The sequence below is a fragment of the Panthera tigris genome, chromosome E2 (assembly GCF_018350195.1).
Source record: "Panthera tigris isolate Pti1 chromosome E2, P.tigris_Pti1_mat1.1, whole genome shotgun sequence".
Classification (NCBI taxonomy): domain Eukaryota; kingdom Metazoa; phylum Chordata; class Mammalia; order Carnivora; family Felidae; genus Panthera; species Panthera tigris.
This window is the reverse complement of record NC_056674.1, coordinates 5644066-5671886: the sequence shown is the minus strand read 5'-3', so window position 1 is coordinate 5671886 and position 27821 is coordinate 5644066. Positions and strand designations below refer to the sequence as shown.

The 27821-nt window shown below is 41.9% G+C and overlaps 1 protein-coding gene, 1 non-coding gene and 1 pseudogene across 2 annotated transcripts; 1 reads left to right on the top strand and 2 right to left on the bottom strand.

Annotated features, from left to right (window-relative positions):
* Positions 1–223: 223 nt before the first annotated feature.
* Positions 224–296, bottom strand: TRNAQ-CUG. Its single transcript has one exon. It is a non-coding gene; the product is annotated as a tRNA-Gln (tRNA).
* A 3432-nt stretch (positions 297–3728) lies between these two features.
* On the top strand, positions 3729–4534 carry LOC122234323 (annotated as a pseudogene).
* A 14278-nt stretch (positions 4535–18812) lies between these two features.
* Positions 18813–19922, bottom strand: LOC102953821 (vomeronasal type-1 receptor 4-like). Its single transcript, XM_007091061.3, has one exon. It carries the CDS (start codon positions 19738–19740, stop codon positions 18820–18822), a length of 921 nt encoding a protein of 306 aa, XP_007091123.1. The 5' UTR covers positions 19741–19922; the 3' UTR covers positions 18813–18819.
* Positions 19923–27821: the final 7899 nt, after the last annotated feature.

Below are 27821 nucleotides of genomic sequence, written 5' to 3'. Positions count from 1 at the left end.
CTTTGGGTAAAACTTCCAGAACACATTGATAGCAGTGGTAAAAGTGTGCATTTGTGTCTTTTTCTTTGCCTATGGGGGGAGAGCTTTTATTCTTTCACCGTTGACTGTGATATTAGCTGTGGGTTTTTCATAAATGATCATTAAGGGGTTGAGGAAGTTCACTTTTCTTTTTAGTATACTGAATTTCTAAAAATATTTTCCTTGATTTGTTAAGTAATCTCTATACCCAACGTGGGGCTTGAACTCACAACCCTGAGATCCAGAATCACATGCTCTACTGACTGAGCCAGCCAGGCACCCCTCGTATGCTGAATTTTTTTTTATCAATAAAGAGTTCTGGATTTTTCAAACATTTTGCATACAATGAGATGATTATGTAGGTTTGTGTTTTTTCTTGCCTTCTTACATGAATGTGGTTTATTACATTGAAAGATTTTCATGTGTTGAACCATTTACCCTTGAATTCTTCGAACAAATCTCAATTATTATTATTTGTTTTAATTTCATTTTTTAAAATTTACATCCAAATTAGTTAGCATATAGTGGCAACAATGATTTCAGGAGTAGATTCCTTAATGTCCCTTACCCATTTAGCCCATCCCTCCCTGCCACAACCCCTCCCATAACCCTCGGTTCTCCATATTTATGAGTCTCTTCTGTTTTGTCCCCCTCCCTGCTTTTATATTAATTTTGTTTCCCTTCCCTTATGTTCATCTGTTTTGTCTCTTAAAGTCCTCATGTGAGTGAAGTCATATGACATTTGTCTTTCTCTGACTGACTAATTTCTATTAGCATAATACCCTCCACTGCCATCCATGTAGTTGCAAATGGCAAGATTTCCTTCTTTTTGATTGCCGACTAGTATTCCATTATATAGATATATATATATAGATATATAGATATATACATACATATATATATATGTATATGTATATATATACATACATATATATATGTATGTATATATATACATATACATATATATATATGTATGTATATATATATACACACACACACACACACACCACATCTTCTTTATCCATTCATACATTGATGGACATTTGGGTAAATCTCAATTTTAATGGTGTATAATCTTCATATGCTGTGTATATTTAGTTGGCTAGTATTTTGTTGAGTATTTTTGCATCCATATTCAAAACAAGACCTGCTTATGTTCTCTGTAGACGAACTCTGTGTGTTTGTGTATGGGGTAGATTATTTTAGGGAATGACTTATGTATTCAGGAAGAAGATTACACCAGTGCCTTACCCTTCATTTCTGCTTGCTCAGAATTGGGTGGTTAATAGGAGGTAAAAGCTTGGGTATTTCTCAGGTCTTTTCCTAAGTACCCAGTCCCAGGCATGCTCACAACCTTCCAGAATCCCTGGAATATGTGGGGATTTTCTAAGCCTTATGCCCCAGTACACCTCACTCCCCAATGTTTTTACCAGGGTTTTAGGTTTGTCCCATTGTTTGCTCCAATTGTTATCCCTTGCCCTAGGTGGCATTAATTTACCTTTAAACGTTTTTTTGAAACGCATCAATAAATGTTTTTTTAAAAAATTTAGGGACATCTGGTTGGCTCAATCCATAGAGCATACACATCTTGATCTTGGGGTCGTGAGTTCAAGTCCCACATTGAGTGTAGAGATTACTTAAACAAAAAAAAAAGTTTGTGACATATGACCCCTGGTTATCACCTCCACCTAAGTAGAGATCTGAAGTAGGCCAAAGACAGCAAGCACTTTGAGCCAGTCCTTCAGATTAAACAAACACAGCAACAATTCCTTAAAGGTCCCATCTGTTCCCCTGTAGTTCAGGAAGTCTCTACCCCCTGCAGGCTCCTATCTTCAAGGCCACTTCTTAGCTGGGGCACAGCTACCTTTTTCTTGATTAAAAGTGTGCCTGGTTGCTGGAATCCTGTGATTAATTTCCAGAGTTAAGTTCATTCTGACATTTTTTCTAGCTTGTTTCCTGCTTTTATAAAGGGAGGTACATTTGGAGTTCCCAGCTTGATCATTTTGATGTCCCATTTTCCCATTGTTAATCTCTATAATATTAGCTATTTATCTGAATCTCTTATTTCAGAATCCGTGATGTTCAGCATATTTTCCATTTCTCAACATTGTGTGCTCTTTCTGAAATGCAGGTCCTTTCCTTTGTTCTTATGGGTGAATTCTTTATAATTCCACAGACTATATATGTCTTATAATTGTAAATACTTGTTAATTGCTAGATTTTTTTTTTGGTTAACAAAATGTTTATTATATTTTATGACTAACAGATAATTTTTAATGTATATTCTGGATTATTAACACTGCAGTATGCCTGTTCTACCTGGATATATTTTTGTAACACATATTCAGAAGAATATTTTGTTTCTCTTTAAGTCATGATTTAATGTTGTGTACAATAAGCATTTGATAATCAGCTTTACTATCTGTTTTCATATGTGAGACACCTTTATGCTTCTTGTGAGGTTCTGTGTGCTTTGGGATGCCTGTGGCAAATTTACGTTTTCTCAGGGCTCTTGTAACTCTTGGTCACAGATTATTTGGAAATAGGCTTCCCTGAAAACAATTTGGATTATATGTAATGACACTGTCTTTACACTGAGGAATCTTAGGTCCTTTGTGTTTCCAAACCATAGTTGGAGAAAGTTGATAACTCTGTCAGTTATGAGTTTTACTTTTGGTGTAATACTTTTCAGTATAAAATATTCATCTTCCCACCCTGATTAATAGGAAGGCTATGATTATTTATATCTTACAGATATCATTACTAGATGTGTGAGCAAAGAATTACCATTAAAAGATGGCCTTAATAATGGAGAGTTATTCTAAATGTTGATTTTGGAAAGATGCATAAGTCATGACTTTGATGACTTTAAGAGGAATCCAGCAAGATGTGAACAAATTTGCCACTCAGTGGGTATATGAAGAAAACAAATTATGAAGGAATAGCCACATCCCATTATAAATATCTCACACAGGGCGCCTGGGTGGCTCAGTTGGTTGAGTGTCCGACTTCGGCTCAGGTCATGATCTCGTAGCTCGTGAGTTCAAGCCCCATGTCGGGCTCTGTGCTGACAGCTCGGAGCCTGGAGCCTGTTTCAGATACTGTGTCTCCCTTTCTCTGCCCTAACCCACTCGCATTCTGTGTCTCTCTCAAAAATAAATAAACATTAAAAAAAAAATTTTTTTTTTTTAAATCTCATCTGTAGAGAAGACCAACAACATCATAAATTCTGGAATCATTTCCCGGTAAAGCACAGTGTTTCCATAAGAAGAAGTATATCTCAGTATTACAAACATGATATGATGAAGAAGTCACTAAAGAGCAAGGTAGGCTATTCAGGAAACAAGTATAAGAACTGCTTGGGCAATAGGCTTCGAATAAGCTTTCATTCATATCTGGCTGAACTTCAGAGATTTCAAACCCCAGAGGAAATTTATGAAAGTAATCAAGCTGAGAAGTCTATCAAAAAGTCCTCAATTTATAGGGAGCCTGGGGCGACTCAGTCAGTTAAGCGTCCGACTTCGGCTCAGGTCATGATCTCACGGTCTGTGAGTTCGAGCCCCACGTCAGGCTCTGTGCTGACAGCTCAGAGCCTGGAGCCTGCTTCGGATTCTGTGTCTCCGTCTCTCGTTGCCCCCTCCTCTGCTCGCACTCTGTCTCTCTCTCTCTCAAAAATAAATAAAGATAAAAGAAAAAAAAGCCCTCGATTTCACTACCTCAAAGAATTCCTTCTACTGTCAAAAGCAACATTGTTAATAAATGTGGGAAGGTTCTTATGCATCCTTCATTACTGACACAATGTGAGAAAACCCCCAACAGAGAAAAAACTTACAAACTTAATGAGTGTGGGAAGGCTTTTAGCCATTGCTTGACCTCTGCTAATTATCCAAGAATTCATTTTGAGCAGAGACCTTCCAAATGTAACGAGTGTAGCAAACAAAGCCTTTAACAGGTTCTCGAACCTCACAAGTCATCAGAAAATCCATACTGGAGGGAAACCATATAAATGTAATGTATATGGAAGGGATTTTACCGCATGGTCACACCTTTGGGGTCATGAGTGAATTCATACTGAAGAGAAGCCTTACAAATGCAATGTGTGTTGCAAAGCATTTTTCTGAGTGTTTCAGATCTTGCTCAACATAAGAATTCATTCTAGAGAGAAACCTTACCGATGTAATCAGTGCGGTAAAGATTTTACTACACATTGACACCTTTGGGGTAATGAGAGAATTCACAGGGGAGGGAAACCTTACAAATGTAATGAGTGTGGCAAGGCCTTGGTCAGGAGTTCAGACCTTACTCAACATAAGTGAATTCATGCTGGAGAGAAACCCTATGAATGTAATATGTATGGCAAGGGTTTTAGTTAGAATTCAAACCTGACAGTTCACCAGAGAATTCATACTGGAGAGAAACCTTACAAATGTCACAAATGTGGCCAGGCCTTTAAGCAGTATTCAAGCCTCAGTAAACTCCAGAATACATGTAGAATGAAGATATGAATGTAAAGCAATGTCATAGGGGAACTCCATACCACAGAATCACGGAGTCATGGAAAGAAACCTTACAAACAGCATAGCAGAGCCTTCATGCTATGACTTGGCCTCAGGATTTACCAAAGATTTCATGTTGGAGAACAAATATAATGAGTGTGGTTAATTGCTTAAGCAGGTTCCACAGTGTGTTGTGCATGAGAACTAAGAACGAAGTCTAGCTCTTGAAGGTTAATCAAATCAAACGTTTGACTCTGCGGAAAAATTAAAACTCAAAATGACCTAAAATTAATAAGATGTTGGGCGTCAAAGGAGCAGGGCACCTGTGGAAACATCCACTTCTCTTCAGTTTATGCAGTCTTTTTTTAGATTTTTTTTTTTAATTAAAAGAGTTTTTTTAATGTTTATTTTTTGAGAGAGAGAGAGACAGAGCATGAGTAGCATATGGCAGACACAGAGGGAGACACAGAATCCGAAGCAGGTTCCAGGCTCTGAGCCATCAGCACAGAGCCCGACCCGGGGCTCAAACTCAGGAGCCGTGAGATCATGACCTGAGCCGAAGTTAGACGCTTAACCGACTGAGCCACCCAGGCGCCTCTCTTTTTATTTGTGAATGTTTTCATAATTTATTGTTGAGAGAGAGCGCGTGCAAGTGGAGGAGGGGTAGAAAGGGGAACAGAGGATCCAAGCAGGCTCTGTGCTGACAGCAGCAGACAGTGGCCCTGATGCAGGACTCAAACTAACAAACTGAGATGGTGAACCGAAGTCAGACGTTCAACCGACTGAGCCACCCAGGTGCCCCTATTCTTTTAGATATCTTGATGAGGTTGCTGGGCTCTATACTGACAGTACACAGCCTGCTTGAGATTCTTTCTCTCCCTCTCTCTCTCTCTCAAAATAAATAAAACTAAAAAAAAAAAAAAAAAATCAGTGACAATTTTTCCTTTTCAATGGGGTTTTTAGACTGTTTGCTTTTACAGATATTACTATATAAATTTAAATTATCTTGCTGTTGCTTTTAGATCTCCTTTCTCTGTTCCCTCTTTTTCTGCCTTGTTTGAAATAACTCAGTTTTTACAGATGATTTTGTTTTAAATCCTTTTTATTCTTTTTTGGTTTACTGGTATTACCTATAACTATCTTTTATGTGTTTGTTTTAGGGGTTATCCTATACAGCTTACCACACGTGAGTTTATACTTCTTCATGTAGAGCACCCGACACTTCCTTTCCACATGGACTTCCATTTCTCTGCTTCTGCCCTGTGCTACCATTAGTATGGGTTTCTTTCACATATGCTATACACATATATACGAGAGTGTTAGTTTATTAAACAGTCCACCATATTTTTTTTTAATTTTTTTTTTTTAATGTTTATTTATTTTTGAGACAGAGAGAGACAGAGCATGAACGGGGGAGGGTGACAGAGAGAGGGAGACACAGAATCTGAAACAGGCTCCAGGCTCTGAGCTGTCGGCACAGAGCCCGATGCGGGGCTCGAACTCACGGACCGCGAGATCATGACCTGAGCCGAAGTCGGACGGTTAACCGACCAAGCCACCCAGGCACCCCCAGTCCACCATATTTTAAGGAGGCTAAAAAATAGGAAAGGTGTTGTGTATTTATCCATAGAGTTTCTACTTCTAGTGCTCTTAATTCCTTTGTGTAGATCAGGAGTCTGCCACCTACAGAACATGAGCCAAATACAGCCTAACATCTATTTTTAAGTACAGTGTAACTGGAATGCAGCCACGTTCATATTTAGGTACTTTTGACCCAGTAAGGACATACTGGAAGAGTGGTAACAGAATCAGTATGGCCTACAAAGAATAAAATATTTACTGTATGTTCCTTGCATAAAAGTTTGCCGACCTCACACATAGAGTCACGTTATCATCACATCTGAGTTAGTATAAAATTTGGGATATGAAACATATGAAAAGTCAACTTTGTATAAATACTAGGCACAAGATGGAAGCACAAGTCTCACATGGAAGCATAAGACTAGGAATAATTGGGGGTTAGTAGATCTTGTACTAATGAGGAAACATGAAATACGTGATTTTGTTACTATTCAATTTTTAAGTACAATATCTTATTTTATATGTTAAAAGTTTGTTGACATTGACATTGAAGATATAACTGAGGCATAAAAGACCCACCAAATTTTACTTGATAGACATTCTTAAGGAGCAGTATACCCCTGGCTGGCTATAGGGGTAGACAAGACGAAAAGTATGTATCTTAACAAGTTCTGGGATCAAATCCCTCAGACAGTTTTGACAAATGGTATTTACTGTCTTTCCTTTAAGTCCTTACCCCACCCCACTGCTATGTTCTCTCGGTAGGGGTAAGGCTGCCATAAAGAAGTAGGTCCATGCATTCTCCAAAAAGGTCATGGTTTTGGATCTATTACATGTAATCTGAAGCACTCTGGGCAGTTTTCCTATTAAAATTTTAAAAAGTCTAACTGCAAGGATTCCCAAAATTTAAATGCCTGCAGTGGAAACTTAGTTTCACATTTCTCTAAGCCACACAACAATTGTGGATATTCCCAATCCACTGTAAATATGTTCCCATTCTGGCAATTTTCCGCTTGTTTCCTCCACCCACTTGCCCTTCCTCATTGGTATTTGCATGATACGCTTTCAGTGGTTCTGCTCAAAGATGACCTCATCATGTGGGCATTGCCTGAAAACATTGTTTAAATTAGGAAACCCTGTGATCTGTCTTTGTACATGAAACGTTTACGGTACTTACCGCTATCATATTTTATCCTTACAGACTTAACTGAATTTGTTCATTTAACCTTATAGAATATAAGCTACTTGAAGGCAGGGAATTTTGTGTCCTGCTAATATCAGTGAATACAATAGTTCCTGACTGGTAGAATGATCAAATGCGTTTTATCTCTACACAGCAGAAAGTTACTGCAGTGCATAAAAGCTACGAGACTAATAGGTCACATGCTCAAGTAAACATGTAATTCCATTTGTGACACCAAATTCTTTACTCCTGTAACTTTGTACCCTAGCGTTCTGCACATTCCTCATAAATTCTCAAGCTGTATTTTGTTCGGTTCATCTTGTGAGTTTTAGGCAGCAGGTGCCAAACAGCTCTAACCCATCTGTGAAGGATGATGCCTTTTGTAGATCTTCTCAGCTACAAAATGTTAAATTCAAGATTCCCTCTCACTTGCTCCATTCTACTCTCAATACAGATATTAATCTTATTGGTCAGGTCGGACAGTTCTTATTTGTGAGGGACAGACCTCCTGGAAATCAGTGGCTGAAACAACTAGGTGGTTTACCATTCTCACATAACAGGAAGCCCAGAGATGCAGGTTGGGATGGGACGGGTCCCCTGGGCAGTCCTCTGCCTGCTCACCTCCCTTAGTACTCAGCACTGTCTCTCCTTACAGCAGGATGGCCGCTGTAGGACCAAGAAGGATAAATGGGGAGGGGCAAAGGCCTTTTTGTTATTAGGTTTTGTCTTATTTACATGGAAGTAATCCAAGAGGGTTCTTCCTAATTAGCTACACATTTTAAAAGTGCAATTTTGATAAAGATATTGGGGGGGTGGGTGGTTGGGTCGCCCAGTCAGTTGACTGTCACGACTCTTGATTTTGGCTCAGGCCTTGATCCCTGGGTTGTGGGATTGAGCCCCAGGTCAGTTCTACACTGAATATGGAGCCTACTTAAGATTCTATCCCTCTCCCTCTGGCCCTGTCCCTTACTTGTGTGCACCCTTTCTAAAATTAATTAAAATAAAATAAATATATTGAGGAATTTTCAAATTTCATATTACCACCCACCTCAACAACAGAAGGTAAAAGAAAACAATGCTAAAGAAAACATTTCGGGCGCCTGGGTGGCTCAGTCGGTTGAGCGTCCAACTTCGGCTCAGGTCATGATCTCAAAGTTCGTGGGTCCGAGACCCACGCCAGGCTCTGTGCTGACAGCTCAGAGCCTGGAGCCTGCTTCAGATTCTGTGTCCCCTTTTCCGCCCCACCCCTGCTTGTGCTCTGTCTCTGTCTTTCAAAAATGAATAAAAAAAAAAAAACAAAAAAAAAACATTTCATAGACCAAATTTAAAAATACCCTCTATTAATATTAACTGACAAGGTACTCAAGGATAACTTTGGGATGAGACAGATTTTTCAGTGGACTTTGTTCTTTATCCTGAATGTATAATATTGCATGCAACCCATGACCAGTCTGATATGTGTTTGAAATGAGTAAAAAATTGTTAATCCTTAGTGTTTTCTAACTTACAGATTTATTTCCTATGAAATTTATTGACTTCATTTTAAGTTAATTTTATCTGAATCAACTAGTTTGCCATGTTTCAATACAGATGTTCTGATTCTAGTACCTTTTTTTAAAGTTTTTAAGAATTTGTTCATTTATTTTTTCACACTCAGTGTGGACCCCAGCGGGGGGCTTGATCCTATGAACCATGAGATCATGACCTCAGCAAAATGAAGAGTTGGATGCTTAACTGACTGAGCCACCCAGGCACTCTCTGATTCTAGTATCTTGGTAGAAAAATGGAATGAGTGATTTTGAGATTCCATTCATTCCATTCTCCCTTAAAGTGAAAGCTCTATAAAAGGCTTGTCGTTGGGAAATATTCTATCACTTCTGAATGTGTTTTAGTAATAGACTAGAACTTAATAGGAAAAGAATTGGGACATCGTCTAAAAATATCTTAGGTAGTTGATCTAAACAGTAATTCACAACCAGTTTCCACAGTCATACTGTGCAGTGGGGGCTATTTGTGCATGAGGAACAAAAGGAAGCATGAGGAAGATTGTGGTCTTTCCCAACCAAGTCAGTCAGGAGTAAATTGTATTAAAGAGTCTGACTCTACTTTTGATGCCTGACTAATGATACTTGTGAAGCATCATTACAACCTCTTACCATTCTGCCCATCTGGGCAGGAAAAGCTAATAATGACGCCCGCGAGGCCCTTCCCTTGGCAGGAGTCATAAGTTTGCAGTGTCCGTGAGTACCATCACCCCCGCCCCACACAGGATGCGTCATAACAAAAGTAGTCACCATTCCCTGCTTTCTCTACCCATTTTCAGAACTTGAGAAGCCTACCCTGCTCTCCTGAGAAAGCATCATTATGTAATAAACATTCTCCTTACACTTTAGTGCATGCAGTCATCATTCTTGACATCTGACATCCTGTTCCAGTGGACTAAGCACAATGCAAGTGAGCATGAATGTTTTAGAGGGTAAATAAGAGATTTCTAGTTACCAAAATTGCCATCGTGTATGTTCATTCTTCTTTTTTAAATTAATTAATTTATTTTTGAGACAGAGAGAGACAGAGCATAAGCAGGGAAGGAGCAGAGAGAGAGGGAGACATGGAATCTGAAGCAGGCTCCAGGCTCTCAGCTGTCAGCACGGGGCCCGATGTGGGGCTCGAACTCACAGACTGTGAGATCTTGACCTGAGCTGAAGTCAGACGCTCAGCCGATTGAACCACCCAGGCGCCCCGTGTATGTTCATTCTTGAGAGTAAACTCATGAAGCCTTATCTTTTCAAATTATTCCCTGAGCGCTCCAGCAAAAATGTAGTTTGCGTTATCTTTATCCTTCTGAAATTTTCTTTTAGTTCCTAATTCTTTTCATATGCCTACTACTTTTCTATTGTCATTTAATATAACAGTGCAACACATGGGTCTCATTGCCGCACAAAAGGCATGCCAAAATATAATCATATGGTGTATATTTATGAATGGCGAGGCAGGTTGTAGAGGGTGAGAGTTTGAAATTGTGTTATTATGGTATTTTCATTATAGCCAGAAAAATAATCTGGGATATACTGTGGAGTGCATAACTCTCAAACACATTCAGGTTATGAATATGTAGTTCCAAAATTGTAGGTTTGAATCTAACATGGAAGAAAATTGTTATGGATGACATTCAACCTGGAGAGTCCAAGAATGTATTACTAGTATCATTATGAAATGCCCCAGTGAGCTGGGATGCACCTGGGCTAATAAAAGGCACATGGGGGCACCTGGGTGGCTCAGTTGTTTAAGTGGCCAACTTCGGCTCAGGTCATGATCTCAGGGTTCGTGGCTTTGAGCCCGTGTTGGGCTTTGTGCTGACAGCTAGAGCCTGGAGGCTGTTTCAGATTCTGTGTCTCCCTCTCTCTCTGACCCTTCCCCACTCACACTCTCTCCCTCTCAAAAAATAAACATTAAAAAAAAAGCACATGATTCATTTAGGGTTTCACAAAAGCTTACATTTTACTTAGATAAAAGAAACAGGGCATCCTAAATAAAATGATAGATATCTTGATGAGGTTACTTCATTATTGACTTTGGACTTCTGGCTGAAAATCTGTTATTCATGTTATGTCTTCATCACAGACCTTTCATATGTTGCCATGACAGTGTCTGTGATGGAACCTCTTGTTTTGGTCTAATGTAAATGGTATTTTGTTTTCAATTTTCAATTCACTTGTTCATCTTTAGTATCTGGGAAGGCAGTTAACTTTTGTACCTTAGCTTTGTATCCTGCATCCATGATAAAATTGCATATTAGTGTTTTATCTACCATCCTTTGGGCATCATATGAAATAGTTCAATGCTGTGGTGACAGGTGCTACTCTGCTTCGTTCCTAGCATAAAAACAAAGGACTCTCTGTTACCATACTATTACTGAGTGAATCTTGCAATCATTCAGTCCCACTTAATGACCACTTGGTCATGGGGCAGGTTCATGTGTAATTGTTGCAATCTGAGTATCTGTAGTTAACAGGATCTCAGAAGCTTTATGCATAATTGGTATTGGCATTAGAATAAATCTCTACACATAAATGGACACTGGTCACAGTCAGAATTACAGATAAGGCTCTAAAAAGAAGGTAAAGTAAGTATTTCTCAATGGGTAGTAAAGGTAAGTGGAGAATACTGGATTTCAGTTGAAATGGTAAATGTAGCCAATGGTTCAGGAAGGAAGGACAAGTGAAGGACATGCATCATTGGGAACCCACATATGGCCTCCAGGGTTTTGGCAGTAGGAATGGTCTCCTTATCACAGATTCTGATTAAAATCCTGGGGAATTTCCCTCTTCCTTACCATTACATCTTCCTTTTCTTCATAGGTTAAGGGTAAGGTCCACAGATGTGAGTGTCAGGCACCTGTTTGTAGCCAACTCCTTACTCATCATCTTTACAAGAATCTCCAGAACAGTGACAGCTTTTGGATAGGAGCATTTTCTCCCTGATTGTGAATGTAAATTTGCTTGCTGGGGCATACACTGTGCTGTATTATGTAACATGTAACTTTCTGAGGAACCTGGGTAAAGTTTACAAGGACTTTTCCATACTATCTTCGCACAGTTTGTGTGTCTATAATTCCTTCAAAATAAGAAAGGCAACACGATGGATGTTCGGTGGCTTTTATGAAGTTCTCGTGCAGCTCTGTGTTCAGATGGGAATAAAGGACATTACAGGTGAGTCCAGAAATCATTGTTAAAATACATCACCTCTTTGGGAACTTTCCAGAACACTGTAAATGTGGGTATGCCTCCACCCGACATAACATTTAGTCGCTCTTCTTTTAAGAACTGAGTCAGGAGCACAGGAGTACATCCAGAGGATTGGGGTTTAAAGTGTTTGCTTTCCTGTGTATTGGTGGATACTTTGTTCTGGAACCAGCACTGATCCTGCACGGAGTGGGCAGATGGTCTGAGGAAAGGGGATGATGAGTCCAGAAGCACCATTGAAAGTCTCTTAATGTCTGAATGAACAAAGCTTCGTCTTTCTCTTAAGAACAAGGATAAGAAACCCTCCGTTCCAGACAGGAGTTCCCAGGACACTCTCAACGGAAGAAGTAGAGATACACAGAACAGCTCCTGCCTCATGAAGGGAAGCCATCCCCACACAAGACAACCAGTTTTTGGTAGTTCTCTAATCCCATATCTTGACCTTACCCCTAAGCTCTCTGAGCAGGGGCCAGGCCCTCCCTGTGCTTCTGGGAGAATACCGTGGGGTATTGGTGATTGTCACAGCCCTCAAGGAGGCAATGGGGACATTCTTTTGTTTTCATGCAGCGTGAGACAAGAAGAGAGGTATCAGGATTGGTTCTGGTGTCATGGGAGGATTGGTACTTGTGTTGGTGGCAGAACTTCTGGGTCCTGACTTTGGACATGTTGTTTGACCTTTGTTAATTCTCAGCTGGCTCCTTTGGGTGGCGCCCGCCCTGCAAGGCTCAGCTGGATATTGTGTGGGACCTTCCTGTGAAATGGTGTGGTCAGCGGGAGCCATTGTACATGTGTGTGCCTTCGTATAATAGTTACAGGTCGAGTAACCTAGTATCCGAATTCAGGCGCTTCTCAGTCTCATCTAGCCAGAGTACCACCCCAAAAGCAATTCTTAATGTCCCACATCATCCCTCTGCACCTGCCTGCATCCCCTGTAACCTTGCCTCCTGTTGTCCTAACCTGGAGGGTTTGTGGAAAAAGTGAGGTAATGTGGCACCTGCTGTTTCTTCCACAAAGCTGATTAAGTATCCCTTTTCCTCACACGACTGATGCAGTCCCAGGATTGCATAACAGCCTGGAGTGGTCACGGGAAAGAGAATTCGTAGGGAATGTAAGAAGAAAGAGAGTTTTAGGATGCAGAGTAAAGGGGCTTTATAAAGCTGGAGATAAACAGGTGAGGGAATTCCAAAACATGAGACAAATGTGTCCGCCTACAGACCCACAAATGGTGCTTCAAAAACATGTCCCACTTGGGGCACCTGGGTGGCTCAGTCCCTTAAAACTCCCAACTCTTGGTTTCAGCTTAGGTCACAACTTCACGGTTTGTGGGTTCAAGCCTGGTGTCGGGCTCCAAGCTGACAGTGCAGAGCCTGCTTAGGATTCTCTCTCTCCCTTCTTTTTCTGTTTGCCCCTCCCTGGCTCACATGCGTGCACATTCTCTCTCTCTCTTTCTCTCTCTCAAAATAAACAAACTTAAAAAAATAAAAACATGTCCAGCTTCACCAGCAGCATGACTACCATCCGTTTCTTCAGTGAACAGGCATTTGCTCACCATGGCTTCTGAATGACGCAGACGATTATATCAGCCCCAATGATTTGTTTGTACAACTTACCGACACAATGATACCAGCCCTTAATCTCAGTCTACAGTTTTTCTAATTTTTTTTTTAATGTTTATTTTATTTCTCAGAGAGACACTAACTAGCTTCCACAAGGTAATATGGTCCATTTTTGTCCCCACGGGGGAGTAAAGTCCAGGTTGCTTCCTATTCCTCCATTCTGCTGATGTCCTGTTACGCATATTAATTTTGCACGTTAGCGGGGTGCCTGGATGGCTCAGCCGGTTAAGCTTGCAACTTAGGCTCAGGTCATGATCTCACGGTTTGTGGGTTTGAGCCCTGTGTCAGGCTCTGTGCTGACAGCTTAAAGTCTGGAGCCTGCCTCGGACTCTCTGTCTCCCTCTCTCACTGCTTCCCGCCCCCTCCCCCCCCCCCCCCGCCCTGCTCTCTCTCTCTGTGTCTCTCAAAATATAAACCTTAAAAAATTTTAATTTTGCACATTAGCATTTTAATGTACATGCATGTTAGTGTAAGAAGTGGGATAACTTACTCTGTATCTTTTGGTTGCATCTTTCCATAACACCCTAGGCCTGTTGGCAGACAGGCAAAGGAGATTCATTCCATAGAATGATATGGGAAAATATGGAAGCTGTGGCCTTGAGTATTTATACTTAATGAATCACTGGGAAGGTGGTGGGAGGTAGTGATGGGCAGAACAGATATTATGATGGATATAACCGAACTGGGACAATTAACCATGAGGAAATCCTTACTGCTAGAAGAGGTCAAGGGTATAAAACATTTGGGGGGAAACCCCACCTTAAGTCAGTGATATTTGCAGAAAGTGTCTTTGAACCCAAGGACCAAAATCCATTTTTAAAAAAATGTTCATTTATTTTTGAGAGAGAGAGTGTGAGCAGGGGAGGGGCAGAGAGAGGGAGACACAGAATCTGAAGCAGGCTCCAGGCTCTGAGCTGTCAGTCAGCACAGAGCCCAACATGGGGCTCGAACTCACGAACCACAAGATCATGACCTGAGCAGAAATTGAATGCTTAACCAACTTTGCCACCCAGGTGCCCCCAGTGTATAGTTTTTCAAGTGGCAGGTCAGACAGCTCCGACATGGGCAGTAAGCCAAGATCCTGGATTCTGACCACTGAGTAAAACAACCACAACAGCTCACATTTCTGTATGTTTGGCGTTGAGGATAAACATCCAGCCCGGTGAACCCATATGAGGTTCCAGCTTTAGCTGAACCATCAGTGGACCAGTGCCAGACATTGAGGGGAATCTGGGATGATTGAGGGCCTCACGGTGCCAGGGGCTTTGCTTCCGGCTGCAGATAGGACTCAGCTCTGTAGACCTGAGATGTTGCTGAGGCTGGTCAGAATTCATTCTTAAATATACCGTCTTCATTTAGCCAGCAAGTCATTTAGGACCTTTCTGCCTTGTTCTTTTAGAGTCCAAGTTGACTCATCCACATGGGAATGTCACACCAGATAGTCACAAGTCCTGAATAGATCAGGCTTCACTTTTGACAAATGTTCAGTAGCAAGCTAACGGCTGCTTTTCCAAAGCAATTTACCTGTTACGTTAAACCTGAGTCTGAACCCCAGCGGAGTCTTCCAGATGGAGACTGCCTGCCTTGGTCACAGACTCCAAATGGTGGAATCTGGCACAGAGTTTTGCTTTGTCTCTGATATACTGGAAGTCTATTAAGGGGTTGGGTCCTTTACCTACTGGCAGACAAGGAACATACTAGGCAGGGCTATTGAGACTGATGTCTCTAACTTTCCAGCAAAGAACTCATCCACCTGGTGAAACTTTGACAACAGAGGGCTGAGGCAGTTTTGCTATATCCTCACCCACCCACGGATGGGAGACGCCTGGAGAGTTTGCTACACTAACACTTCTCTAGCTTCAGCTCACCCTGAAGAATGTGGATAAACGTGGAATCTCATACAAATGGTAATGGCTGTAAAAAGTGGTAAAACATTTTGAAAAGTATGTCAAAGTATTTGCTGAAGCGAACAGATGTTGGGGGGCCTGAGTGGCTTAAGCGTCCGATTTCAGCTCAGGTCATGATCTCACAGTTCGTGAGTTTGAGCCCCACCTCGGGCTCTGTGCTGACAGCTCGGAGCCCAGAGCCTGCTTCAGAATCTGTGTCTCCCTCTCTCTCTGCCCCTCCCCGACTTGCACTCTGTCTCTCTCTCTCTCTCCCAAAATGAGTAAACGTTAGACAGTAATAATAAAGTGAACAGATGTAAACCTCTGATCCATGAAATTCACTACCCCCATATTGTAAACAACAGAAATTTTGTGCATGTGTCACCAAAACGCAAGTGCTAGAATTTACATAGCAGGGCTTTTCTTAATAGCCCCAAACTGAAAACCACCCACAAATGCATGGAGAGTGGAAAGACTGGAGCAATTGGTAGATATTTATTCAGTGGAATCTGTTACGTGTTGGGGTCCACACAACAGAATTAAGGCTAATAGATGACCTCATGATAGCAAGGACGAGTTCACAAACAGCGTTTGTAACGAGAAGCCAAATACATAAGGTTTTGTTCTGTGTGGTTCCATTTCTATAAAGTGCCAAACGGACACCTTGAAAAGTGGTCTGGGGACACCTGGGTGGCTCAGTCGGTTAAGTGTCCGACTTCAGCTCAGGTCACGATCTCATGGTTCGTGGGTTTGAGCCCTGCGTTGACCTCTGCGCTAACAGCTCGGAGCCTGGATCCTGCTTCAGATTCTGTGTCCCCCTTTCTTTCTGCCCTCCCCCACTCATGCTCTGTCTGTCTGTCTGTCTGTCTGTCTTTCTCAAAAATAAAACATTAAAAAAGAAAAGAAAGAAAAGTGACCTGTGCTGTTAGATGTCACATTACTGTTTACCCTGGTATGGAGTCACTGGGAGGGTTACAAGGAGGTATTTTGGGCTGAGAAGCCGGTCTTTTGAACTAGGGCATGGATATATAAGTTTGTTCCGTTTGTACTGTTTCGCCAGACTCTGTACTTAATCCCTGTACATCGGTCTTTAAAACTCATTTTGAAATACCGATTTTTTAAAATTCAGGAGAAGGTAAGTAGATTAGTGGTTTCATGTCCTTGCAGTGCTATTGTAGAGATATTGAATAACAACGTAATTTGTTTTTGTTTGTTTATTTATTTTTTAACATTTATTTTTGACAGACAGAGCATGAGCGGGGGAGGGGCAGAGAGAGGGGGAGACACAGAATCCAAAGCAGGCTCCAGTCTCTGAGCTGTCAGCACAGAGCCCGATGCGGGTCTTGAACTCACAGACCACGAGATCATGACCTGAGCTGAAGGTGGACGCTCAACCGACTGAGCCACCCAAGCACCCCCATAATTTGTGTTTAAACGTGTGCTTAATTTCTAGGTTGAGAATTAAGATATTGGTTAGGAAACCTTCTAAGTTAATGGGTAAAACACAGAATTGTTAAACATTTACACAGAAGATAGAAAAAAAAGAAAATAGACCACGAGTAACGAGGAGCATGCAATAAGTTGGTAAATCGAATCCTAACTCACCACTATTATACTAAACACAAATTGGGTAATTGTTCTTGTTATGGTCTAACATTGTTTGATTCTGTTCAGTAGGATTTTTTTTTCCAAAGGGCAAAACATTAGGATTAAAGTAAAATAATGAAATATAATCTGTTGACATTTTAGCCTAGTAAATTGCCAACTAGACCACATAATAGAGTTTATTGTAGGTTACCATCATAATTATTATTTTGCGTGCTATTCTTGATATTTATTAATGTACAGTTGTCCAGTTCCATTACTCAGTGAATAACAAACATTATCTGAGAACTCACCACACATACATGTTCATACATGCACAGACACATATACAAGTGTATGTGTGCATCTTCATTCATGGTCTAATGTGTGGTAAATATTTTTTTTTAATTTTTTTTTAATGTTTATTTTTGAGAGAGAGAGAGAGAGAGAGCAATACACAGAATCGGAAGCAGGATCCAGGCTCTGAGCTGTCAGGACAGAGCCCGACGTGGGGCTCGAACCCATGAACTGAGAGATTATGACCTGAGCTGAAGTCGGATGCTTATCCAACTGAGCCACCCAGGCGCCCCTGTGATAAATATTTCTAAGTGTCTCTTGTCATCTAAAAATGTGTTCTCTATTTGGTGCCACAAGGTTCAACATACCAATGTTGTATCAAACTAATTGTCTTTTCAAATTACTGAATCTAATATTTTACTACGGTTTCATAAAGTAAATACAGAGATAGCTACATTATAAGTTTTTCTGCACTTGAGAAATAACCATTTGCTCCAGTGGAAATCCTCCTGCCACACACTGGATATAAACAAATGGGATTCCTGACTTTACCTCTAAATGACTGTTCCTGAGCTCCTGCAGTTGTAGCGAAAAGCTCTGCTTACTTCCTCCTAAGTGAGATGAGGGCCCCCCAGGACTCTTAACAAAATGACACTTGTCATCTTCACATTACATAGAAAACTCTACCCTGTACAGTTGCCAAAACCCATGTCACTGCATCCTAGACATCTTGCCTTTTTGCCTCTCACTCGCCTGATGTCTTGTTAAAAATTGGCCATATATCTATGTGCTTTTTCCTACTGCAGTTTAATTGGATCTTTCTACAGGAAAAAATGTATGCTTATCTCCCTCTATACAGTGGTCTTCCAAATGACCACCATCACTGTAAGCTTGAAATGTACTAACTTCATAACTTGAGCCCAAATACACCTAATACCTGAACCCGATTTCTGTTTCCACTTCACCCCGTTCTGTTTCGTTTTTCTCAGAGAACATTTTGTTTTTTCAGTTTCCTGAATGGCCAGCTCACTTATTGTTCCTTTTTCATGGAACTTTACCAGACATTCCATGCTTGGTTAATTTCTGGATAAATGTGTTCTGTCTATTGAAAGTTACATACTCAAAGACACCCCCTTAATATCCAGGTTGTGTCAGGACCCACATTTTATTATTTCTAGACGTTGAACTACTCCACTACAAACATGACCAACAATTATGTAAGGACTTATGTGATAATTACATAGTATTACATTTACAGTAATTAACATTTATGGTTTGTTATCGGGCATAAGTTCAGTGTGGTCCAACATTTCTTGTAATATGGCTGCATCACCACTGTGCACACAACTCTGTGAAGAGGAGTGAATAGACAGTAAACACGCTGTGCAGAAACAACTTGATACGCTTCTGATGAGATCAGGAGATTTTGTTCCTTGGCCAGACAAAGCAGAGCTTGGACAGGCTGGAGCCGTGGTTTATGAGAACATAGGGGCTGACAGTTGGGAAACATCCATTGATGAAGGCAGAGATGTTCACCAGCAACCAACTGGGATTATTAATAAGAGCAATGCAGAGTTGGAAGGTGGAGGACAGGGTGTAAAATGACACGAAGATGCTCACAAGGACAAGGATTCTTTGGGTGGCAGTGGACTCAGGGGAGCATCTAGCAGAGAGTTTGTTGCCATGAATGTATCTGACCCGCTGCTTGTGCCTGTGCAGGATGGAAACCATGGAGCCGCTGGCCCAGATCATGAGCCCCAGACATAAAACATCAGGGAATGATAACATCGCTGCCAGTACTGATAACATGAGTTTGTTATTGCCCACGCCAGAGCAGTATCCCAAATCCTTTTTCATGGTGATGTTTGCGTCGCTCCATTTGCCAGTCACATTTACGGGAAAAGAGATGTTTGCCAGCATTGCCAGAATCCAGCACAAGAAAACAAAGGAGCCGGTGTGCTTGGGAGCCTTCAGTTTAAGTTCTGCCTGTGTGGAGTCTCGGGGGCTGATCATGATGGCCTGAAAGACACTCAAGAGGCAGATGCTGCCCATGGACATGCCCCTTCCAATTCTGTGAAGATAGAAAACCAGTTTGCATCCGGCTTCGTTGAGGAAATCTTGGAAACCGAAAGCTGTCATTGTCTGCGGGACTCCTTTAGAAAGCAGGGCTAAGGAGTTGGCTATCATCAGGTGCTTGAGAATCAAATCTGTGGGCCTCAGCCTGTGCTCAGTGGAGTAAAGGAAGAGATAATGGTAGAGAAGAGAGAAATTTCCAAGAGTTCCAAATACTGTCTGTGATAAGAAGATTGTTCCAGTGGCCACATCCATGGATGCCATTCTGCCAGCTTGCAGTGACTGATAATGTCTTTAGAGCCAGAATAAGATCCTCCCTGCTTGGGATTATGGTGCACAGGCTACATTTATCTTGTCCACTGCAATTCAGTATTCTCCAGTTACCATTGGTTCCCCTTTAGAAGTATTTATAGGTGTTTTGTGTTTTTTTCTACACATGCTTTCAAGTGTTGAATATATAAGTTTTTTTTTTTTTTTTTTTTTAATGTTTACCTATTTTTGAGAGAGAGAGAGAGTGAGCAGGGGCATTTGCAGAGAGAGAGAGAGGAAGACACAGAATCCAAAGCAGGCTCCAGGCTCTGAACTGTCAGGACAGAGCCCGATGCGGGGCTCGAACTCACAGACCCCGAGATCACGACCTGAGCCGAAGTCAGACACTTTACCAACTGGGCCACCCAGGCGCCCTGAATATATAACTTTTAAAATCACTTAGGGGTACCTGGGTACCTGGATTTCAGCTCAAGTCACGATCTCATGGTTTGTGGGTTTGAGCCCCACCTTGGGCTTGGTGCTGATAGTGCGGAGCCTGCGTGGGATTCTCTCTTCCTCCACCTCTGCCCCTCCCCTGCTTGCTCTTACTCTCAAAATAAACAAATAAACTTAAAAAAAAATAAAATCACTTACTGTGTGTAAAAACTGCTATGAAGTCCATACACATGGTAGCTTAGTTTACTCTTGTAAATCTATAAACCCGCACTACTCTTTCATTATAAAGATCAGAACAATATAGACACACCGTATTTGTTTAAATTCACACCTTGTTTAGGGGAAAATAGGGAATGTAACCCATCTGGGCTGGTTGCAAAGACAGGGCACTTAGCAGTCATGCCAAACTCACCAAATCTGTTAGGTTAGCTGTTTTCTTTGAATAATTTAGATAAAGATTTAGTTTTGTTTTTATACCTGTCATTTTGTTTTATATCGCTGGTATGTTTAGTTTCCAATTTTGGTCGTAACAAGTTTCAGTTTCTGTGAGAAGATTTCTTATTCTAGATGACAACACACATCATGAACGAAGACTTGAGATGTTAGGGCAGGGTAGATGCGCTGACTTCAGTAGGGGGCTGCAGAGGCCTGCCTGTGACCAGGTTGGACTTGATTAATTCAGGAGTTGCTCCATATTAGGAGGTAAGAGAAAAACGTATTTGCCTTTATGCTAGGAAGACAAGTACATTAGCACCTATATGGAAACCACTGAACAGTTGCATGTCTTGCCTTAAACTGTGGGTTGTAGAACGCTAATCCAGTATAAAAACATATAGGATTAAAAACTAAATTATCACTAATTTCAGACTATATAACTGTCTGCTTGTTAACACTTTAGAAGTAAGACTATTAGCAGTGAGGCCACATTTATGAAAGATTGTAAAATATCAGACACACAGAAGATGTAAGGGATGGGGTTTTCTGCATTTCATTAAGTGTAACTTTTAGATTTTTGGATTTGTATTAGAATACATTTAAATTAGAGAAAAGATCACGAGGTAGATTTGGGTCTGACAGCTTCTGTCTGACATGCAGATATAGTTGCCTTTTCCTTAAATTCTGCTTCCTTAACTTCAAGCAGAAAACAGTTTCACGAACACCAACAGACAGTGGGTATTTTCAGGGGAAACACAATTACTGTCTTCATTAAGCGCTCTCTACTTATGCAAGCTAGATAAAACATTCGCATTCTAGCAGTTTCCTTTCAGATAAAATGTTTTTCATTGAGCTGGCGATTCCTGTGGATTCACCCTACTCTTTATTGCAAGCATGGAAGTATTCTAAGGCACTTTAATAACTCTGAAGAATTTGCCTGTGGTTCCTGTAAGGTAGGCTGAAAACAATTGATTTCATAACTACAGTTCTTAAGCACTCTAAAAATCAGCTTTTATTGTTACTTGAATTAAACATCAACAATTCTCAGTGGCGATTACGTTAAATCACTTATGGAGCTGTTGAGTGCTGCAGACTTTAGGACCCCGTTTCTGTTTGCTCATTCAATTCACACTTAAGGGACAATTTCTCCTTCCTGTGGGGTTTTTGCACGGGATCCCATTCAAACCTGAAAGAATCCCAATTTCCAATATGATCACTAACTCGGACTTCTGATATGCTTACTTCCCTTACAGACTATAACTCTCAGCCTGAAACAAAATACTCACCACACACCATCGGTCTGGACAGTGAGCTCCTGTGAAGATCATAATGGCTAGTGAGTAAGTGTATAGGAGGGAGGGAAGCAGATCCTGAGATAAAGGATTGTGAATCTGTGACCTCCACCTCCCCTGAGAACTGCAATTATCATTTCATCAGTAACAACATTGATATTATGCGCTTGGGGAACTGAGAACATTTCTGGAGAACTTTTTCCCAGTCGCTAATTACTCAAACACATTAAAAGTTTCCGGGTAGCAGCTCCAAAGAGACATTGAACTGTCTGGGAAAGGCTCTTTTCCACATGTCGGGGAGCAGAAAGGGTCTCGCACATGGGAGCACAGAATGCTAAGGGCTGACCTGTGAGGGCCTGGCAGTGAAGCGTGTGTGTCTCACCAGATGCTCTGCTTCCCTGAGAAGTTTTTCCAGCCAAAAGTGAGTCCTTTCTTAATCTTCACACCTCCAAAGCCACAACATAATTTAAGTTGTAAGCAAAGAAGTTGGAACAAAGTCCAATGGTTTTCAAAGAGTTTTAGTAACAGGAAGAACACGATGTCAAGCATTCACTGACAGTTTGGAACTCCGGACGATATGGAAGTTTTGTGGGAAAATATGCTTTACTGATACTCAACTCGCAGGAGTAATAGGAGGTCTAAAAAGAACAATAAACAAAGTCTGTGGCCATACCACCCTGAATGCGCCCGATTTCGTCTGATCTCGGCAGCTAAGCAGGGTCAGGTCTGGTTAGTACTTGGATGGGAGAACAATAACAATAGAAAGAGAGAAGTTCGTGAGGTCTGGACTAGTAATAGCACCAGGATCTGATGCTTTAAAAGGTCATTCCTTAGGGCGCTTGGGTGGGTCAGTTGGTTAAGCGTCCAACTCTTCATTTCAGCTCAGGTCATGATCTCACAGTCGTGGGATTGAGCCCCCCATTGGGCTCCATGGTGAGCATGGAGCCTGCCTAAGATTCTCTTACTCTCTTTCTCTCTCTCTCTCTCTCTCTATCTCTCTCTGTGTCCTTCTCCCCCTCTCTGCCCCCCCCATGTGCTCTCTTCTCTCTCTAAAGTGAATGAATGAATATAAAAATAAAAAGCATTAAAAATAATAATAATAAAAGGTCATTCCTCTAAATTCTGGATCAACCAATGCTACTTACAGAGTTCAGGAGCACTGAGTGGTTGCCACAGTTCTCTGTACTTGTTTTTTGCTGAATTTTTAGTAGCGAACCCTGATTACCTTTGTAATCAAGAAATATAGGGGCGCCTGGGTGCCTTAGTTGGTTAAGTGACCAACTCATGATTTTGGCTCCAGTCATAATCTCACAGTTTATGAGATTGAGCCCCAAGTTGGGCTATGCTTTGTCAGCTCAGAGTCTGCTTGGGATTCTCTCTCTCTCTCTGCCCATCCCCCACTCATGTATGTCTCTGTCTCTCTCTCTCTCTCTCTCTCTCTCTCTCTTTCTCTCTTTCTCAAAATAAATGAACTTTATATTAAAAAAAAGAAATATAAAACATGAATTTGAGTAAAAATTTTGTGTCATACAAACCCACTTTTGATCCAGGTTTATTATGCAGTGTCTCTTAATGTTGAACTCAGATATACTGTATGGACAGCCCCCAATACACCTACCCACACACCCCAGCACACACACAGTGACACACTTACATACAGATGCAAGCACACACGTGCATTCACACTCAGCCAAATACACAGCCACATATACTCACATATTTATGCACATACATCCCACCACGAACACACTCCTCTATAGACCGACTTACTCTACAGAAGTACGCACTCACATAATACACAGTGTTATGCACTTTCACAAAACTCACAAGGTCTCATTTTCATTCAAGAAATCAAACTCAGATGGTAAACCTATGCATGTGTGTCTTGACATTGTGTTCATGTATAAATGAAATAGTTGTATTTCTAGACCACTTGTGTCAATCCACCTTTTTTTTTTTTTTCCAATGTTTGTTTATTTTTGAGAGTAGGGGAGACAGAGTCCCAAGCAGGCTTCATACTGTCAGCACAGAGCTTGACGCGGGGCTTGAACCCATGGACTGTGAGATCATGACCTGAGCTGAAGTTGGATGCTTACCTGACTGAACCACCCAGGTTCCCCTCAATCCACCCTTTATATTTTCAACTCTGTACCATCTCATGGGGATGCTACTACAGTGTCCAAAATACAACAAGTGATCTGAGCATCACTCCCTCAGTTTAAAGCATGTAAGAAAATCGAGTGCTGGAGGCGGTGACAGTGCACAGTTGTGTGATAGAGCAGGGTAGGAATGAAAGCCCAGGGAGAGCATGGAATTGGGAGAACGTGGGGGTACAGAGAGCCTGGAGATGCGGGAATGTGAAACGGGAAAGAAGACAGAGGGTCAAAGGCAGGATTTTGTTAATGTTGCAGAGGGATTAGAGGGTATTGGTGGTGATACAATGTGCAAGGAAGTTGAGAGTGCAGGAACTATGGGATGCCGTGGCATTGGGGGTGTTTGGCACCATGGAACAAAGGGATATGCGGGCAGCGAGATAGCAGGCAACAGTAAAGAGCAGCAAAGGGTAAAAGGCACACGAGACTTGATGTCTGAGGAGTTACAGAAAGGAGAGCTGGAGGAGGATCACGGGCAGAGATGGGGTGTAGGTAGAGGGCTGGGGTTTGGAGGGGTGGTGGGCACTGGAGGCAGAATGGGAGCAAGGCCGTGAAGGGAGCCGGGGAGGATGGTGATCACAAGTGGGGGCAAAGAGCAGCCGTGGTGGTCATGGGGAAGCTGAGGAAACACGATGGCTGGGAATTCAGATGAGGATGAACGGGGCGGTGGAAGGCAGGAAGGTTTGACCGCCATCCCTGGAGGGGAGAGAGAAGTGGTGAACACAGCTTCTCTTCAGTAACTGCTGACGGTAGGAGAGCTGGGCTCCGTTACAGTCTGTGCCAAGGTGACTGGGTGTTTTGGAGGGAAAAGGAGGGGCTCAGTGGAGTCGGAGAAGTGAGCATTACCAAAGGTTGGTCATCGTAAATGGGATTAGGCCTGCTGTGTGTCTGCAGACAGTCACTGAAATTAGATTCTGTCGTCCCACAGACTGAGAGAGACCCTGTCCTTCCTGATGATCACACTCTACAGGAGTGGTTCCCAGTCCTTGAGGAAGATACTCCTGAATTGTAAAAGATACATACGCACGGTTGTAAGCCCTTTTTTACTAATTCCTCTAAGAAAGGGAAGTCAGGGGCCTGTCATCAGGTGTGGGCTAGAATAAACACAAACTTCTCCTGGCAGCATTGGGGCTTTCTCATGCAGGCATTTTAACAGGAGGGGGACATGGCCTTGTGCTGTCAGGAGCCATCCTAGAGTTCTGCGGTTCTCAGGGGTATAGGTGGCATGGAGGGATGGAGGTCAGAAGGGCACGGGCTGGAGATGGGGCCCAACAGAGAAGTCTAGCAGTGTCGGGTAGATGTGGGGTGACACACAAATGTCTTGGGAATGGCTAAGAGTCACAAGAGTGGCAGACAAAGTTCATTAAAGGAGATAAAGGTGGAAGGAGGGACAGAATGGAGGACAGACAGGCTGGTGGAAATCACTGAGACAGATCGGAGGCCATGTAATTGTGGTAAGTCAGGATTTGGGGATCGATGAAGAAAGGCAGAACACACAACAAGCTTCATTGGGTGGTACTTGAACAGGGTTGCATGAAAGGCAAAGGGTCCCTGCTAGCAAGAGACCTTCCACAGACAGTGTCACGAGGCCAATTCCCAGAGGGAAATGGGTAACGGTCCCACCCCACCCAGGAGAAGGGGAGATTACAGAGAGTCCCATGTGACTGAGGATGCTGACTTAGCTCCCACGTGCTGCAGCCATCTGGAGTCTGTTGTAGCTACAGGGTCTGCTTACCTGTGTTTGGCACACGTTGGGTAGGGTTTTCAGCAAATAGGTAGCTTTAAATGGGTAGAGATATGTTTGTTTGGGCTAAACGTAAAGCAGCTGACTGTATAATAATTTGAGTTTGGTTCCAGTGGCCAATATTCCTAGCCCTTCCTGTGGTGAAGTAAGGAAAAAGGGAGCCACAAGGGCTGTCTTTGGCCCATTTATAAAACCCTCATGAATTCCCTCACTCATCAGTTCGCTCATTACAGTCAACTCACAGCTTCATCATGGTTTGATCCAAGTTTGAGATCATGAGGCAAAAATGAGGGCAAAAACAACCCTGAAAACCCCTTAAGTTGAACATCCAAGTAAAGGAAGGATTCAGAGTGTCCAGTGTGCCACAACCTTTTCTCTCTCTCTTGGGGATACCAGGGACAGGACGTGACCATCGCGGGTCCGGCAGGAGAGGCAGTTTCTCTCAGGTGGAGCCTGAACTCAGTGTGGGAGTGATTATCTCTCCACACCTGAGACAAGGCCTTCTTGTTTAATCCACTCGATCCCTGTGAATTGTGAGTTTTCCCAGTGTAGCTGTTTGGAACGGGTACTATGTCTGGCCCTCTGTGAGCACCAAACACTGTTCCCTCCAACCCTATCATGTGGCTTTTTTCTGTGGTATCAGCTTGTTTCCTCACATGTTTGTGCAGTCAGGACTCGGCCGAGTATTTGGGAGCGCTCTGCAGATTTCTGGGGTTCTTTCAACGTGCAGATCTCTTCCTGTTTGGTATTCTGTCCTTTGAGCCCCACCTGCCTTGATCTTGTTCATTTTTCCATTTCTCCAAATGTGTGTGTGTTATCAATGCTTGATAATTTTCCACATATAGGCTTTTCACATTTCTTGTTAGATTTATTCCTATCATCTCATACTTGTATTAATCGCAATCCCCCTCCGTATGCAGTCTGCATATATGAAGACCCATATGTTATGTATGTTAATGTTCTATCCTAATATTTTTTCATTGATGGATTGATTTTTTTTAATTTTTTTTTAATGTTTTATTTACTTTTAAGACAGAGACAGAGCATGAATGGGGATGAGGCATAGAGAGAGGGAGACACAGAATCCAAAGCAGGCTGCAGGCTCTGAGCTGTGAGCACAGAGCCCAATGCGATGCTCAAACTCAGGAACTGTGAGATCATGACCTGAGCCAAAGTTGGACGCTTAACCAACTGAGCCACCCAGCTGCCCTGATTATCTTTTTTTAAATAAAAAATTAATTATTTGGGCTTCCCAGGTATATATTTGTGTCTTCTACAAGCAGTAGGTACAGTAATACTATGAGTGCCTGGGTGGCTTAGGCATCTGACCCTTGATCTCGGCTCAGGTCACGATCTCACGGTTGGTGAGTTTGAGCCTCGCGTCAGGCTCTGTGCTGACAGTGTGCAGTCTGCTTGGCATTCTCTCTCTCTCCCTGTCTGTCTGCCCCTCCATCATTCATGCATGCTCGCTTGCTGTCTCTCAGAATAAATAAACTTAATAGAAGAAATCAGTGATATTTATCAACTTAAGGACATCCTAATATTACTTTTTTTTGTCATTGTCACCTATAAAATTCTGCCAAATATCTTGGTTTGCAGTTACCAACATGATCATCTGTCTTCCTCCTTAATTTCTTTTTCTTTCTTCCTTTCTTTCCTTCTTTTTTTTTTTTTTTAAGTAAACTGTCCCTCCACGTTGGGGCTTGAACTCACAACTCAAGAATTACATGCTTTACAGACTTAGCAGCCAGGTGCCCCTATGCTGTAATCTTTTATTGGTGACAGTATTTGCAAATATATTTAATAATTTGGGATCCCTTATGTATGTGAGATTTGTTAAATATTGGTGGCAATCTTTGTAAGATATTGGGAAATTATTTGCAAGCATTATTCTTTTGAAGTATAGTAAACATAACATTTGTGAATGGCCCAAGTAACATGGATCTATCTGATAGTGAAGAATAATAGAGTATCACTGATAAACTATCATCTGGTGCTGTCTTTGTGAAAGACTTC

Excerpts from the sequence above, each read along its gene's own strand:
- LOC102953821 (XM_007091061.3), bottom strand. The coding sequence starts at position 19,740 with ATGGCATCCATGGATGTGGCCACTGGAACAATCTTCTTATCACAGACA.